The sequence below is a fragment of the Rhineura floridana genome, chromosome 6 (assembly GCF_030035675.1).
Source record: "Rhineura floridana isolate rRhiFlo1 chromosome 6, rRhiFlo1.hap2, whole genome shotgun sequence".
Taxonomy (NCBI): Eukaryota; Metazoa; Chordata; class Lepidosauria; order Squamata; family Rhineuridae; genus Rhineura; species Rhineura floridana.
In genome coordinates, this window is record NC_084485.1 from 136280145 (window position 1) to 136297520 (window position 17376).

Here is a 17376-nt window from a genome sequence, read left to right on the forward strand (position 1 = left end):
GGACAATAATCTGCCTCATCAGTTATGTAAAAAGCATTTCATTTCCCTCTTACCTCATTGTTTATAATTCCCACCCCCAAATCATGTCTATATATACATGAAAATTCGGGATAACACTTCACATATCTGATGAAGTGGACTGTAGTCCGCGAAAGCTTATGCCAATAAGTTTAAATTTCTAAGGTGCCACAAGCCTCTTCCTTGTTCTGTGGCTGTTACCCTTCTAGGCCACCTTGGGGGCGCTCTATAGTTGAGGGACCGAAGATTTGCATATAGTGTCCGTTTTCATACGAAAGATCAGCGTGTTTATTCCGGATTAAATAATTGGGAATAACGATCTGTTCCATTCGTATCCCTACATACACGCTTAGAGGCAACACTCCTCGTGTACTGAAACAACCGGACATATTTTAAAGAGTGGAGTAATCCATGTTTCGCAGTCTTCTGTGCGCATCCCAAGTAACAACCCCCATCATTGAGATGACTCCCCTCAGTTGTTCCCGAACCACTTCCCCCCAAAGAGCGGGGTGGTGGTGGAGAAAGGTAACTACCTCCGTGCCCACTCGCGCTCAAAACCACGTTCCTCCAATTCAATTGTGACCCATGTGAAGGCCACGTGACTACCAGCTACGCGTGGAAATGGGCAGGGCGAATAAACTCCACCCTCCCTTGTTTTCTCATTGGCCAATGCAAAAGATGCGGGCGGGGGCTGAAACTATTCCATAGTGTACGTACAGCGTCTTAAACGGGAGAAAAGGGCGTCTCGGCTGGTCGCATGCGCTATTCACCGCGAGCTCGCGGGCAGCCGTTTTTTTCTCTGTCACTCATCTAGGAGGCATGATGGGGGTGGAAGGGTTCGATAGCAGAATGCTATTGGCTGGGATGGTTTAGAGTGAAGTGGGGTGCCCCTCCTCTTTTCTGGGATTTTGGGGTGCTGCCTTAAAGCGTTGGGAAAGGCCGTTACCCCCCAGTATAGCGCAGGAGCCGAAAGGTTTCGGAGAGGGAAGTGCTGAGTGCGAGGAGGTCTGCGAGCTGTCCAGGGTGGCTGAAGTGAGCCGAGGGAAGAGTGGGAACCGTCCCTTTTCGGGGGCGCAGCCGCAACTGGTAATGTGGAGGGGCCTGTTAATGTGGGGATGAGCGGGAGGCCTTTGTTGGGAAGAAAGCGGAATCTGCCTGAGGATGTAGTGGGTGAGGGCGGTGGGGGAAAACGAGTGGCCACGGTACTTGTAAGAAGTCGGAGCTTTTTTAAAAGGGAGCCATTTTGAGGAAATCCGTACGAGGTTAGGCATCGATTCGCGTGAGGCTATTGGCTAGAAAGGGGCTGTTTTAACTTATTAATCAGAAATATCAGGTGTGAGACATGTAGCTATCTATCTATCCATGAAGACGTTCGTATGTCTAGGTACAGAAAAACGAAACACTCAAATACCAGATGCAGAAAAGCAGCAAAACTAGGTTCCCTCTCATATCAAAGAAAATCAATAGGAAAACCCTGACGTTATATAGAAATACTACATTAGTTTGAATGAATATAGCTGCTAGATGCCCTCCCTCCTCAGTTTCTCAGGCTCTGCCATTGTCTCTAGGCTGTGTTTCACACTGGCATGGTACTTTATTTGCCTTGAAATTGCCCTTTCATAAAGTTACTTGGATGTCACTGATACATCTTTGGGATACAGAGGAGCTATTCTGTCACCTGGGCATAAATAATTGGGTAGAGTGCCTTCTGTATATGTAATATTTTTGGTATTGTTTTATTGCAAGAATGTAGTGAGATAGGTTCTTGTTTTTCTCTGTTAATGAAGGTACTTGTTTATGTGTATGGGAAAAAATGGAAATGGCCTGCCTTCAAGTTGATCCCGACTTATGGCGACCCTATGAATAGGGTTTTCATGGTAAGCGGTATTCAGAGGGGGTTTACCATTGCCTTCCTCTGAGGCTGAGAGGCAGTGACTGGCCCAAGGTCACCCACTGAGCTTCATGGCGCTGTGGGGATTCAAACCTTTGGCTCTCAGGTCATAGTCCAAAACTCTAACCACTACACCACACTGGCTTTTGGTGCCTCATATACTCCAGCCCTTTCTCTGAATGTTAGGTTTTGTTCATTGTTTAAAAAGGAAGTTTCTAACACTTTTTCTTGTGAAGGCGAAATGTGCAGGCTGTATTCTACGAATACTCAATGAGAAGTGTCTCTTGTCTATGAACCTAGCAGTAGTCCAGCACCTTAACCGCTACACCGGCTCTCTTAGTTATGTATATAAATAGTATTAAATGCTCTAGATCTATTTAAACAAAAGTGCTTTTATTTTTCTAGTGTTATTCAGTATTAAATATTATTTTGAATATATATAGTGTAGTTGAATGTTTTAATGCACTTTTTACCAGTAGCATTTTTTCCAGCATACAAACATTGAGAGCTGAACTCACTTGCTGTCTGTTAAAGAGCTATAAGTAAAAAACCAGCAGTGCCCATTGCAGTCAGTGAGGTTTTACTGAGGGAAATATTGGACCTCATCCATGACGTGCATTTTCCAGTGACCTCCTTACCCTAATAGTCACTTGAGTCCTCTGAAAAGCTGCTTCTGAAGGTGGTAGGAATCTCTTGCAGAAATGCGTTCTGCTCATTGATTGGTATGTTCAGATCAGTGATGAAACAATTTTATTTTATTTTTATGCCATCTAAACCAGCTTCAAAGATTGCTTAGGGGAATAATTTATTAAGAGAAGAACTGTTGGCACATCACAATTCAATATGAAAAAAAATCCTTTTGACTTTTCTTGTTTTATTTTAAATTTTTAGGCTGCTTTTCAGGATAAAATCCTTTCAAGGTAGTTTACTACAAATATTAAATGATAAAATTTCAATTTCAATAATATAACATGGTTTAAAAATGCATATTACAAATATCAGTAATGTCAAAGAAAACAATGCATAATAATAAACCATTTAAACCACACTTCAAACCAGAACAGAACTATAATCCATCAAGCTAATAATAAGCCTATCATTATATTCAATAAGATCATCTAGTTGTTACACAAAACAAGTAGGTCTTCAGAGCTCTTTTGGAGGCCAGGATAAGACTAACTGTAAATTCTTTGGGAGGAAGTTTCATGGATTAAGCCATTGGGGTTGCCAGCCTTTTTGAGGCAGTAGGCACATGGTAGGCACATTAGGAATTCTGAGAAAGTGCCTTTGGTGCCAGTCATAAAAAAGCAGCTGTGGGAGTATGCCATAACATAAAAGGGGTACCATATCAAAAACATCAAGACAGGACCACAACATGATCAGGTAACCCCCCCTCCCCCATTAGTGGGGGAAAAGGCACATATCAACCACTGACGTGCCTGATCACAGAGAGAAGCTGTTGCACTTCTCTTCTGTTCAGAATGGATGGGAGGGTGGGTATCCAATCATGGCATCCAGTGAAATGTCGGCATTTAAAATCCATAGCCTCTCCAACATTGAACATACCTCCTTTAGAGGGGATATATACTGAGACCTTTTGTGGGCACCATAGGAGATACTGGTGGTATGATGGCTTCTGTGAGCTTTTATGTAGGAGAGTCTCTGCAGAGCAGGGCCATTCTGAGAAGGCCCTAGTGCCTAACATCTTAACTACAGGCCAACAAGCAGGGTCTCTGACGCTGATCTTTTGGCACAGGCAGGTTCAGGTGGGAGTAAACGAGCCTTCAGCTAACCTGACTTAAAGTACCTGTCTGTCAAAATGAAATTTTTTAAAAAGTATTTGCTTACTAACTAAACATATTTATTAAATGTAATAAACATGTTTTTATTCAATATAATGAAACAAGGTTGTGCACTAAGGAATACAGTATGTGACTTCAGGAAGAAACTTCCCACAGTCTCTGGCATACCTTTGCTGAGGATCCAGTCCTACTACTGCCAATGCAAAATACTACAGCAAAAAGCAGTAATAAAACTGAGGGGCAGATAAAGCAAAGATAGACAGGTCTGCCTAACTTTGTGGAAAAGATGTTTCTTTAATTGTTTGTGGCTGTCTGGGAGAAAATGTTTCCTTAACTGTGCTGCAAGCCAAGCTGGAAATCTTTTAGCTGAAACCTGGATAGGAACCAGACTGACTATATCCATCAAGTTAGGTTAAAATGAGTTATTAATGATGTGTGTTTATGAATATTTTTAAATGGATTAGTTAGAGTTGGATCTGGTCTTCAGTGCTCTTACTTACTATTGTTTCTCAAGTGCAAAGTACTTGACAGTCTGGCCACAATCCAGCACCCTGCTCAAGCCTGTTGAAGGTAGTGGACTTGGATATGCTTAGCATTGTGTTCTTTTGTGGTCTTTATCTTGCTTGCCTTAACACAAACATTTCCATAGATATGGGGGAAAATATTATAATCATGCGCACAAAGCCAGGGCTGAGTATCATGTTGTATGTTATGGTGATCTTTATGTTCTTGTTAGAGTAATAATGCTATCATTTTCTAAAAAAAACTATTTACTATCCGTGGTAAATTGAGAGAGGACTTTAAATACATGATGACAACAATGTTGTCATTTCCAGCCAAAAGACAATAATGTCTCTGTACATTACGGGTTTGCTATAGAGAAACAAGACTAATTGTTTCTACTGCTTTCTGCAACCAGCCACTTAATGTCTGAGACACATTACATGTTCTTTTGCATTCCCTTTGTTTGAAAGCTCTAGCCTTGAATTTCTGGTTGAATTGACATAATTAAATGATCCCTGTGCGATACTGTTGATGTTGTCTCTCTAGATCGATTATGCTCTGAGGACATTAATGAGCCGAGTGATAACTTGGAATGAATTCATTGCTAGTTTAGGGCTAAACTAGACTTTATGTTAGATATGTAAATACATATTTTAAAAATATAAATAGCTGGGGTGGGTGAAACAGCATTAGGACCACAGGGTTGGGAGTGAGAGTTACAGTAGTTTACCAAAATTTAAAACAGCATCCACAAAATTAAAAGACATTTTAAACAAATGGGACTTGCAAGAAAATGTTAGTGTGGAGTATTACTGTTCACAGTGCCAGCTAGTCATGTCTTTTTTCAGGATTCTCCATCACGCTATCCCCTCCTCTGAAAAGCTGGTCAACATTCCATGATCAGAGAGTATATTCACTTGTTTTTGGGTCTCTTCCCCCTTAGAGATTTTTCTTTTAACCAAAATTGTACTACTGCAAACTTCTACAAACTTTTGAGGTTTACCATAACCGGTTGATACCTCCTTCCTGTGGATTATTTTGGCTTCATAAAAATGCACCCTTGGATAATGACTTTGCTGTTAGTATATACAAGTTGGTTCCCACAACATAATGTTGCAGTGTATCCCTGGTGTGTGTGTTTGTTCCCTGAGCTTGTGGCTGAGGAGGTTGAACAAACAAAAGTTAGCATCAAATGTGAGAGTGCCTGCACTGACTTGGGTCTTCCTTCATGTGCAATTTTTTTAAACGTTTCAATCATTTGAATGTGCAACCAGTCTGCATACAGCTCAATGGAGCATGAGGGTTTTGCCTGCTATTGAGAAGTTGATTTGACGTGAGAAAGAGGTATTAGGGAGCAATTTAAATTAACATTATCATAAGCTAAGTGGTATGGGATTTTTTTACTGGGAATCCAAACAAGCCTATGACCTGCAATAATTAGTATTCTGACGATACTTTAATCTACTTACTTTAGCAGCAAAGTCAAGTGAGTGGAAGGGTTGCCTGGACTTGATACTGGGCTGGATGAGGGCCAATAAGTTGAAGAGGGAGACTCTATGGGCTGATGGTTCATAATTTTAAGGAAATGGTGTTCAATCTGATTTGGATAGGTGGGTTGTATAGATCTGCAGTTTGTACCGTAGTTATTCCCAGATCCAGCATTGTCACTGGAGCCTGAAGTGGTACTGAGTGCCTTTTACCAGTTCAGACAGGTGCACCAGCTGTGGCCTTTCTTGGATGAGGATAATCTGGCTACAGTTATTCATGCCCTGGTATGCTTCCAGATTGACTACTGTAATGTGTCATGTGGGGGCTGCCCTTGAAAACTGTTCAGAAACTTCAGTTAGTATAGAATGCAGCTGCTATAATATTAACTGGAACTGAGTTGGAATTATTATTAGAATTATTAGTTGATTGTCACCTAAAAAGTCTCCAAGCGACTTACATTTAAAAATATAATCATAATCATTTGGTAAGACATAATCATTTTACCATTGGGGGAAAGCATACAAAACATTAACAGTTTAGTACCTTAATTCTGTTTTATTGAGATCAGAGGAGTTCAAAAGTGCTAAATTTTGTCTAGATTGTGTACAAAATGTGCAGAATGTTGTCTTCAGTAGTGTTTTTTTGAGAGGTAATGTTAACCTATAATGGGATTGTATATTCATTTCTCATCTGTTTACTAAATTCATGCACATCTAGTTTTGGCGTTTTAAGAAGTAGTTTTTGTTTTTATGAAGCTTTGTACAGTATATTGGCTTCCAATTTTTGGAATATTTTCTGAAATCTATTTTGGTTAAATTAGAGAGTAAGATTTTAGTGATTTGAGGGCTAGAACGTTCAAGTGGGGATTACTTTTCACATATCCTTAGCTATTTTCACAAAATGGTATTAAAAAGAACCAAAGAAGAAGAGTTGGAATAGTTTTGGAAATTGTTTTGTTTTCTGATGACAGTAATATATAGAGTTAACGCTAAACACAACATGTGGGATTATTTTTGGGAAGGTAAATTGATATCTTAGTGCTGACATGTACTTACATATTGTGGTGAAGTGAAGCTACCAGTGTTATATATACACTTGCCTAGAAGCTTTGAATATAATTATTGTAGTACTTTTATAATTTAAATGTTTGTACTTATTTTTAGTTATACCTAATTCCCCGCACAACCTTTTTCATTGGTCAAGATTCAACAACTCATTAAATTTGTTCCGTGAGCTTGAAGGGGGCTTTAGCCTTATTTTGCTTTCATAGCGCAGGGGGCTGCTATTTACCAAATTGGTTTTGAAACTGAGCGGTGTTTCAATAACAGTTTGTGGCTTGGCATGGAAGTTAGCCATTCAAAGAGGAGAAAATAAAAAATTCCACTATGCTAGTGGATGCCTTTGGTGGCTGTTTGGTTCCTAGCACTTGGTATAGCACAGTGGGGAGGAGAGCCTGGCTGGGAGTCCAGAGTGTGAGTTCAAATCCCCGCTCGTGTCTCCTGGGTGTCAAGGGCCAGCTAAAGGTCACCCCCACAGTGAGTGTCTCAGGGGTTACATGCCCTGCCACCTGTGCAGCCATAGGCAAGCTGCAGAGTCCCAAGGAGCCCAGTTACCCCCCAGCTGGCAGTTGCAGACAAGGAAGGGGCCGACTTGTGCAGCTGTGGCAAGCTGAGCAGGCCCTAGCCAGCTGGGGAGGACTAGCCTCAGAGGGAGGCAATGGTAAACCCCCTCTGAATAGAAGGCAGTCCATTTCCCATTCCTAGCACTAATCTTCTGAGAGCTAAAACATTGATTGTGTTGTATATAAGTGTTTGGATGTAACAATTCCAGCAAAATATAATTTTTCATGGGCCTCTTGAAAATTGCTGGGAGTCTCAGTGGATCATTTAATAAACTTTTTTGTTCAACAAATCAAAGTACATACATAATTCATATTTTAATATTTTTTCTTCAGTGCTGAAACCATTGTCAAAACCAGCACTGTATTATAAAAATCATGGGTCCTACCCAAGGCATTGAGAAAGGTCTGTGTAACTGGTAAAATGTTAGGAAAAAAGTAGTTCACCAGAGCCATATTACGGAAATCATGGGACCCAGGTCAAAGTCTTAGACTGCAGTCCAACACACACATGGGAGTAAGTCCCATTGAATCCAATGGAGCTAACTTATTGTTTATATGTACTTACTTTTTTTGAAATTTACAAATCTTTAGCACAGCAGCAATAATTAAAATGCAGTCCATATATAAAAAATTGAACTTACTAAACTGTCTTATATTTACTATATCCCCCTAAACCGTATCCCTCCCCCCTCCCAAGCAGTGGTATATTCTACATGTACTTAAGTACGTTATTATAATAATGATATGTTAACAAAACTAGAAAATAAATAGACACATGGAACCTTATCTAAATTAAAGTATTTTATGGTTTAAACATTCCAACTGGCCACATATTCTGTTGGTGGGGTCCATCCGTGTGCTGTTTGGCTTTCATACATTATGAAAGGGTACCAAGAGTCCACAAAGGTTTCTTTCTTCAACTCTTACCTTGGTATTCGGAGCTTAGATGTTAATTTTTCCATGAGCGCTGTATGCCATACTTTCTGCGACTAATATTTTATTGAAGCACCCTTTAGGTCTTTCCAGTGCTTGGCAATTGTGAGACGTGCTGCCATAAGTAGATGGCTTATCAAGTTTTTACATTGTATGTTCTTATTGGAATCAATAAATAGATTTAAAATAGCAGGTTGTGGTATTTGAGTGATGTCTTGATTGGTTATTTGATTAATTTGTTTGAAAATAGCATTCCAAAAGGTTTTAACTTTTTCACTTGTCCACCACGTGTGGTGGTATGTACCAATTGAACCACATTCTCTCCAACATTTAGGGGAGAGGGTGTGGTTCACCCTCGATAGATATACTGGAGCAGCATACCAGCGATGGGCAATTTTTAATATTATCTCCCGAACTTGATGGGAGGAAGTGGATATCAAACAGTTATTCCATAATTGTTCCCAGTCTCTCTCATCCAGTTCTGTCAACCAATCTCCCTCCCATTGGTGTATGAGTCCTGTTAGCTGTTCTGACCCCGTATCTAAAAGTAGGTTATATACTCTAGAGATAATCTCCATTTCTCCGTTTTGTGCTGCCAAAATTATATTTTTGAAAGATTATAGGTTTGATATTGCTTGTGCTTTGATTTTTGGGCGGAAAAGAAAATCATGAATTTGTCTCCCAAAAAGCCAATGAAATCCTGATTGGCCCACTATTTGTTTAAAGTTTCTTTCTCTTATTAAAGCTTTATTTGGGTAAAAATCTCTTAAATGAAATCTTTGTTCCTGCCACTGTTGCCATGGTAAATATCTATTTTTATTGAAAAAGTCCTGGTGAAAGAATAAAGGGACAAAGGAGAAGGTTTAGGTACGAGTCGTCGTGATCATTGTCCCCAGATCCTGAGCAAAACAGTTGTAAATGGGTTTTTGCTGACTTGCATTATTGTTTTATTTGCTTTTAGTCTCAGGAGCCATGTTCCCAGCGGAACGCCTTGTATTTCAGTGTTTTCTAATTGAGTCCATTTTTTTGTCACCTATTATCAGCTGTAGTAGTAGGTGGTATAACTGGTTGGCATCATAATAACATTTTATGTGTGGGACTCCCCATCCCCTTTTATTGGATTTACGAAAAAAGGTTTTTTTAATCCTAGGAGATTTTTTCTGAAAAATAAAATGACTTAGTTCCTTTTGCCAAATATATGTTGTTTTTCAGCTACATATACTGGGAGTGCATGAAAAAGAAATATTAATTTAGGTAAAACATTCATTTTTATTGTTTACTTTATTTTATTTGAGCAGACAGAGAGAGTTTTAATTTGGTCCACCTGTTCATATCTGCCTTTATGCTATACCACAAAGGCCTAAAATTAACCATAAATAGTTTATTCATATTTTTATGTATCTGTATACCTAAATATCTCAACTGTCTTGGGCACAATCTAACTCGGAGAGCAGATGAGAATTGCCTCTGAGCCCAAGGGGAATATGGAAACACTGCTTCAGAGTTTTTAAGATTCACCCGAAGCCCAGAGACATTTGTGAAAGTTTCCAGTATATGTTTGATATGAGGTACAGCTTTTCCAGTACAGTTTGTAGTAAGTAGGGCTGTGTCATCTGTGTACATATTAACCAAATGTATTTCATTCCCAATTTCAATTCCCTTTATTTTATTGTTGTGCTAGAGGAATAGGAGAAGTGACAATGGGCATCCTTGTTTGGTGCCATGGCATATGTCAATATAGGGTGACTCAATCCCATTAATTTTTACAGATGCTATTGTTGGGGAATTTTTTTTAAGTGTTATAAATTCATTACCAAAATTTATTTTTTTTGTTACTAATATTAAAAAAGGCCAATGTACGCAGTCAAACACTTAAAATTATCTAAAGATAGAAAGGCTAGGGGCAATTAATTAATTGTAAATAATAAGATTTAAAATTCTTACGGGGTCAGCAATTTGTCTGCGTGGCACAAAACCAGATTGATGAGAATGAATTGATTTTGGAACTGTATGTTTCAATCTATTGGCTATAACTGAAGTAAATATTTTATAATCTGTGTTAAGTAGTGCTATGGGTCTATAGGAATCTGTCGGTTGGGGATCACGATGAGGTTTTGAAAGGACTACAATTTTAGACTGAGTCCACGTCACCTTGAAGTATACCGTTAAAAAGATTTTATAATTGTGGAATCAATATTGATCTATATCATTTGTAAAATTCATTGGTAAAACCATCTGGTCCAGGCGTTTTATTTGTTTTAAGGGATTTAATTACTGATTCAATTTCCTCTGTACTAATATGTTTCATTAGTGTTCTTTTATCTGTATCTTGCAGGGATTTAAGTTCTGCTTTTTGTATAAATTTCTCAATATTTTCTGGATCTACAGTATTACTTTGGTATAGGTTTTTTTTAAAAAAAGTAGCAAATGTCTCCCTGATTTCCATTGGAGAACAAATTATTGACCCATCTTTCTTTTGTACTGTAGTTACGGTATGTTTTTTTTTTTTTCTTTAATCCTGTTTGCTTCTGCTACCAAACTCATAAGACCTTTGTTTGGTGTATAGAATGTTAACCATGGTTTTGTTAACTTCCAGTACGTCTAATTCTTACATTTTATTTCTATTTGTTTATAAATTTGATGGGAATCTGTTTTCACATATTTTTGTACTAGATCTTTTATCTCCTTGTCTAGTTTATTAATTTGCAAATTATTTCTATTTTTAATTTCATATAGTTCTTTTATATGAATTCCCCTGAGTATAGCTTTCATGGCCTCCCACTGAGTTCTGATTAGTGTTCCTGGGATATAATTTTCTTTGAAATAATTATTTAAAGCGTTTTGGATCATGTCTCTACTTCACTGCATGATGAGTAATATAGGGTTCAATTTCCAGTCAAAGGGTTTTTTATTGAATTGTGTATTTTCTATAGTTATTGAGATTGTAGCATGATCTGTAATTCTTATTAATCCTGTTTCTGCATTAATTAAAGATGGGACCATATTTAATACTACCACTGGAATTGCTAATAGTTTTTAAAGTGTTCATATTTTATCTTCTTGCCACTTGAAATGTATCTGTGAAGTCGACCATGACACCTGAATCTCATGATGTGCCTGATGCCTCTTGTTGACTCACCCCCCTCCACTGTGATGAGTCTTTTGTGAAATTGTTTTCCTGGTTGGTTTCTTTGCTATTCTCCCTCCTTATTTTGATTCCTTACTTCTTAGTCCTCATCTTCAGGTCTTAAGTCTGAGTTCTTAGGTCCTTCTATGTTGCATAATTGCAGTATGGACATTGCTTCCTTTATTGTGGTTGTGTTTACTATTTGTCCATTCCGTGGAACAATCAGACAAAAAGTGGAAGTCCCACCTGTAGCAAATACCTGCTGCTTGCAACCGGGTTGTGATAGGGTGGAATTCCCTGCTTTTTTCCAAGGTTTCGGGGCTTAAATCTTGGAGGACCATTATTAACTTTCCTTCAAAAATTAAGTCTTTCATCTTTTTTATTTTTGTCAGAAGTTCTTTTTTCCCATATCGTGAAAAACAAACTATGATGTCCCTCGGTGGAGCAGAGTCCTTAGGTTTTCTAGTTAGTGCACGATGAGCTCTATCAAAGTCTTCAGCTGTTATTTCTCGGTCAGGTATAATTGAAGCAAGCCATCCTGCTATAAAGGATGTCACTGAGGGTGAATGTTCTTCTGCATTTTCTTTAATTCCATGAAATCTCAGGTTTGAACTACGGCTGTGATTTTCCAATTCTGTCAGCTTATTTTTGAGAATTTTATTTTCATGTTTCAGGAATAATATGACCTCTGAGTTCATCAAGCCCATGTGCATAGCTTCTGAGGCTGTGGCAGCAATTTCCTCCAGCCGAGAATTCATTGTTTTTGATTTGTCATCTATGGGTCTTATTGCCGCCATCCAGGTTCCTCCTAGTTTTTTCGCCAATATTTCTAATTGTGAAGCCAGTTCTTCCTTGAAATTAGAAGTGTTTTGTCCCATATTGCCATGAGACGTTCATGCCAATTTAGGATGGCCGGATGCCATGCTGTCTGTTAGAGGCCTTTTGTGTGAGTAGGACAATCCAGTTCAATTGGGCAAAAACAGCATTCTAACACTCCTTCTTTGGTCTTAATATAGGAAGATATCATGCCCTATTAGCCAAGAGGATCAATATTTGCACGTTTCAGTGGCTAAATGCTGCAAAAAGGGGTTTTTTCCTTCCAGGGAGAAGAGGTGCTGAGAGATTAAACGGCCATCTTGTGGCTCACCTAGCCATGCCCCCCCCAATGGAGCTAATTTATGAGTAGACATGTATTGGATTGCAGCCTTAGTCTGTTCAGTAATTGACCCCTGATAAAAGTGGCCTCTATTTCTGTCATCAGGGGAAAAAAATAATAGAGAGCCAAGTAGAGAGATTCTCGACTGTTCCACAATCTTTCTTCATAGAGCTCTTGGATTACCAGTGGTTTATAGGCCACAGTTCGAGGACTGCTGCTGTATAGTTCATTAAGCCAGAAATTAGCATCATGGACACATGCTTGCTCCTCTCTCATACATCAGTTTTGGTGGCTGTATTGTAGTTTAAACAAGCCACAGGTTCCATTGCATCTGAATGTTTAATCTTGAACTCCAAGCTATGATATGAAACCAGGATGTAATGGGAAAATGTAGTTTAAACAAATCACAATACAAGCACTAAAGTGTGTGTGTGGTGTGTGTGTGTGGTGTGTGTGTGTGAATTTTAATTTTGTGCAATTAACCTTTTGACCTTTTTTAAAAAAAATTCTGAACTGAATGTTGGCAAATTGTTTTTGGGTTGTTGAAAATATTAGTTAAAAAATGCTTACTCAGAGTTGGTAAGCACCCCTTAAAACAATTTCAGAACAAGAAGATATTTTTAAAAATCTCTGAAGTAAAACCAATAAACATCATTAAAACATATTTTAAAGTCTGTTTTATGATATTTTAGAGTGTTCTTAGTTTTGTTGTTTACTGGAAGGAAGGGTCAGATATAAATTTAATAATAATGAAAGTACAACATAAAATCACTAACAGCAATATAAAAGCATATAAAAACAAAAATGGGAATTCAGGGAATTCAAACAAATAAAAACAGGGTCTGATCTTATGGGTCAGGGAAAGTTTGTGCAAAAAGATATGCCTTTATAACACATATGAAGCAACTGATGGTTGCTGCTTTGTGTATGGCAGATGAAAGGGCATTCCATATAATACAGAGGCAGTAGCAGAAAATGTCTGTTTTCAGGTTAGCACACTATGATATTCTATAGGGTGTGGGACAATGAGTAGAATTTCCCCAGGTGATCTGAGCGATCTTACATGTCTATACAGGAGCAGACAGTCTTTCAAGTAAATTGGTTCGAGTTGTTAAGTGAATTATGTGTTAACAGCAACACCTTGAGCATAGCCTGGAAGTTGATCAGCAACCAATAAACTTTCCTCAGCACAGGTGTAATATGTGTGTGTCCAGCTGCTCCACTCAACAACCTGGCCACAGCGTTCTGCACCTTCTGCAACTTCTGGATCAGTCCCAAAGGAAGCCCCACATAGAATGCATTACAGTAGTTTACTCATGAGGTTATAAACACATGACTGTTAGTTGGTATTTTATATGTAATTATATATGTCTGTAATTAAAACCACCATATTCTCATGTATGAAATAAACAGATTGCACAACATAGGTTCTTGGGCAACATAAATCAGAAGATCACCTATATGAGCTATGTGGATGGTCCTGGTGATATACAGGCTTGCATTTCCTGAATCCAAGTGCCTGTGATTCAGAAAATACCATCTCGGATATCACTAGGATCATCTGTTTAGTTTATAAATGAGGATATTTTTGGTTTCTTCTAGCCAAACAGTATGGACATTTACCTTCTATCTCCAATGTTTTTTCAGCAAACACAGACTCAAAGCCACAGTAGTGGGTGCTTTGCCATATAGTTTGTTTTGTCTCCTTGATAAATTGATATCTCAGTCTCTTCAAGAAGGGACTACAAAGTGCAAATTTCTTCCCAATTGAAGTGTTCATAGCTTTTTCTCTCCCCACCACCTCTGGTTGTTCATAGTTTCCCAACATGGAAATTCAAAAAAAGTTTAAGCTCTTACCAAGAGCCTTTGGGTATTATCTCAACTGCCTCTGCTGGGGTGTTAGCTTCTTTGAGGAGGATCTCTGTAAGGTTAACTTCAGCCTACTTGGGGAGGTTTTCTAGCCTGATATCAACCATTACTAAACTTCTTTTGGGGGGGACGGAGGTGATTCCTGTACTTAGCACTACATTCTATGCTCAAATTGCTCTGACAGCTATTCTCAATAATAGTCTTTCACACACCATGCCTAAGTTAACTGTTACCATTCTAATCCTGTCTCATGGTGGTATTGTTTCTCTGGAAAGAAATTGGTTATTTTGAATACAGCAGAAACAACTGCTTCAGCAAAATTATCACTGTATGTGAGGTAACCATCATATGATTTAAATGCTTTTTGATTCAGTTGTCAACTCAGTTGTAGGCTCTTTTCAGGGTAAAATGTAAAGCTGGATTTCAATATGCATACTTCAAAATAAATCTGATGGAAAATGGTGGTATTCAGAGTAAACATATCTAGAATTGAACCAGAATGGAAATTGTGTCACAAGTAAAGCAAATGTTAAAAAGTTATCTGTATCTGATATCTTGAGCTAGAACTCAAGTATGAACCAAGTAATTTCTTGTTTTCTTAAATGCTGACTTATATGTGGCCCTTATATCTGAAAAAAAGGGCATGTGCACATATGTATGTGTGTATGCTATTCGCAGTGCATGAGAGAGGTATGTGTATTTTTGTACTTGGGTATCTAACCTGAATACAAAATATAAGATGAAAATTGGCTTATATAAAAAATACATATTTGCATTATTTGTCTCTGCTCAGCAAAGCTAGCTTTCCTTTTTGCATTAGCTCTGGATTGCTGTGATGATAAAAAAAAAAAGCTTGAAACAATAGCATATTTTGTTCCCTTTACAGAAATACAGCTTACGGAGCCACAGAAACAGACCGTCATCTTATTTCTGAATACTTAAGTGGTGTCTGACAAGGATCTCTTTTTTTATTGTTAATAAAGAAGACTACTGGAAACAAGAACATACAATTTATTAAGTCCAATTTGTGAATACACTAATTGGGATATTGTTGTAAACCACTTCTTCGTAACCTACTGGTTCTCCTGCATGCAACATAGCTCTTTCTCCCCTACTCATCATGGAACTGAATGGAAGAAAATGTTTTGTTAAACATGTGTGAAGGCCATTCATTTCATGTTCGTTACAGGTAAGCACATGCACTGATTTTTTAATATATACTTCTAAAAGGTTAGCAAAAGAAGGCTTACACGTAAATAAATTTTCCTTTTACCAGAGACATAGAGGCCTTTAGTGTAATTAATTTTTGTTCTAGCACAGGGATGTGGAACCTTTTTGGCTCCGTGGACCAGACCCTTATCTGGAGCCAGCCCTGCAGACTAACTTTGATGGGTGGGATAATCCACCTGTCAATCACATGTCATTCCATGTTGTTTCTGCCCATATGTGAAAATCACTTGTATAGTGATTTGCATTCACCCGACAATCAATTGGCTGTCAGGAGGGAGCTCCAGTACAAGGAACGCTGCCAGCCATATGCCCAGCATTTTGGGAAGCCCTGAGCTACCAAAGAGCTTTCTGTGGCACTTTGGAACTCCTGTGTAAAGCATGTTGCAAGCTGTACATAGCCATTTAGGAGTCTTTGCTTTTTGTAGGTGTCAGCTACACAAGCAAGTTCCCCATAGAACCATCAGTAGAATGGTGGGAGAGCCGAAAACCTGCTTTTCATTGCCATTGCACTGTTGGGAACTCACTTTATTTATTTATTATTTGATTTATATCCCACGCTTCCTCCCAGCAGGAGCCCAGGGCAGCAAACAAAAGCACTGAAAAGACTTTAAACATCATAAAAGCAAACGTTAAAATACATTAAAACAAAACATCTTTAAAAACATTTTTTTAAAAGCTTTCAAGACTTTAAGGCTCCTGATATCCAATACCTGATATCAGGTGCATGTTTGGGGAAAACAGACTTGTGGACCAAAACCCCTGTTGGGCCATGTGCTGGAGGTTCCCCACCTCTGTTCTAGTATGTGCAGTGACTAGTCAATTTCACAGTTACAGTTCAGTTCATGCTGACTTCATTTCTAGGTACTTGTAGACTCTGGGAACAGCAATATCTGTTGCAAACTGATTGAAAATGCTTTGGTGGCAATATTTTCCTTGAGAATGGCTTTCTGTGGATTTTGAATTGAATTAAATCCAGACCAAGTTAGTTGCACCTATTTCCTTGGGAACTAAGTCCAGCTGACTTAGTCAAGCTCTAACTCATTATGTTTTATTAAGCAAATAGATGTCTGTTTAGTGGAAGTATATACAAGAAAGTTGTGGAAGATTAATTAAAAGCTGCAGGATTTCCCTTCTCTGTTTAGGGTGTTTGTTAATATAGTATATTCGGGCACGTTTTGGAGAATAATGATGGTACTGTGTTTGAAATTTTGTTCTTTGATGCTGCTGGGGGACATTCCTCAAGAATGGGATGGCACCCCCCTCTGGTGAATTAGACAGGGACATGCCAATCTTCTGACTAAATCCAACACAGAGTTTGACTTCAGTGGACTTAAGCATGCCTGTGTTGACTTTAGGTCTGTGTGTTCTGCTGAAGAAATTGGATGCATGAGGAGGGATAATTTTGAGAACTATTTCTGTTTGTCCTTCTGAAATGAAATTATAATGTGAAAGGTAGACGTTCCCTGTGAAGTTAATCTTCAGGAAACTGATTCAAGAGTCTACAGTTTTAATATCTTCTGACATCTCTTAATGGTGGGCACACACATACAGTTGTAATAGAGGAAGGATAATGCATGAACCTGTTTGAAAGAAATGTTCCCTGGAAAATAGATGGTACTTCCTACAATTTGTTTGTGCATGTTAGGGATGGAATCCTCTCCTTTTTACCCTTCATTTTTAAGTGTGGCCCCCTGGTGGTCATTAACAATCTTACTCCTTTTTCCTCTGATACCTTTT

At 38.4% G+C, this 17376-nt stretch overlaps 1 protein-coding gene across 3 annotated transcripts in view; it reads left to right on the forward strand.

Moving 5' to 3' along the window:
* Positions 1-707: 707 nt before the first annotated feature.
* The window catches only part of GPSM2 (G protein signaling modulator 2), a 52419-nt gene continuing 35750 nt past the window's right edge, over positions 708-17376 (forward strand). The window contains exons 1-2 of one of the 3 annotated variants that reach the window (XM_061633904.1): positions 708-727; positions 15296-15598. In XM_061633904.1, the coding sequence (XP_061489888.1) occupies positions 15540-15598 (59 nt within the window). In that variant the 5' untranslated portion in view covers positions 708-727; positions 15296-15539. The other 2 variants (XM_061633903.1, XM_061633905.1) reach the window with 2 other exon arrangements.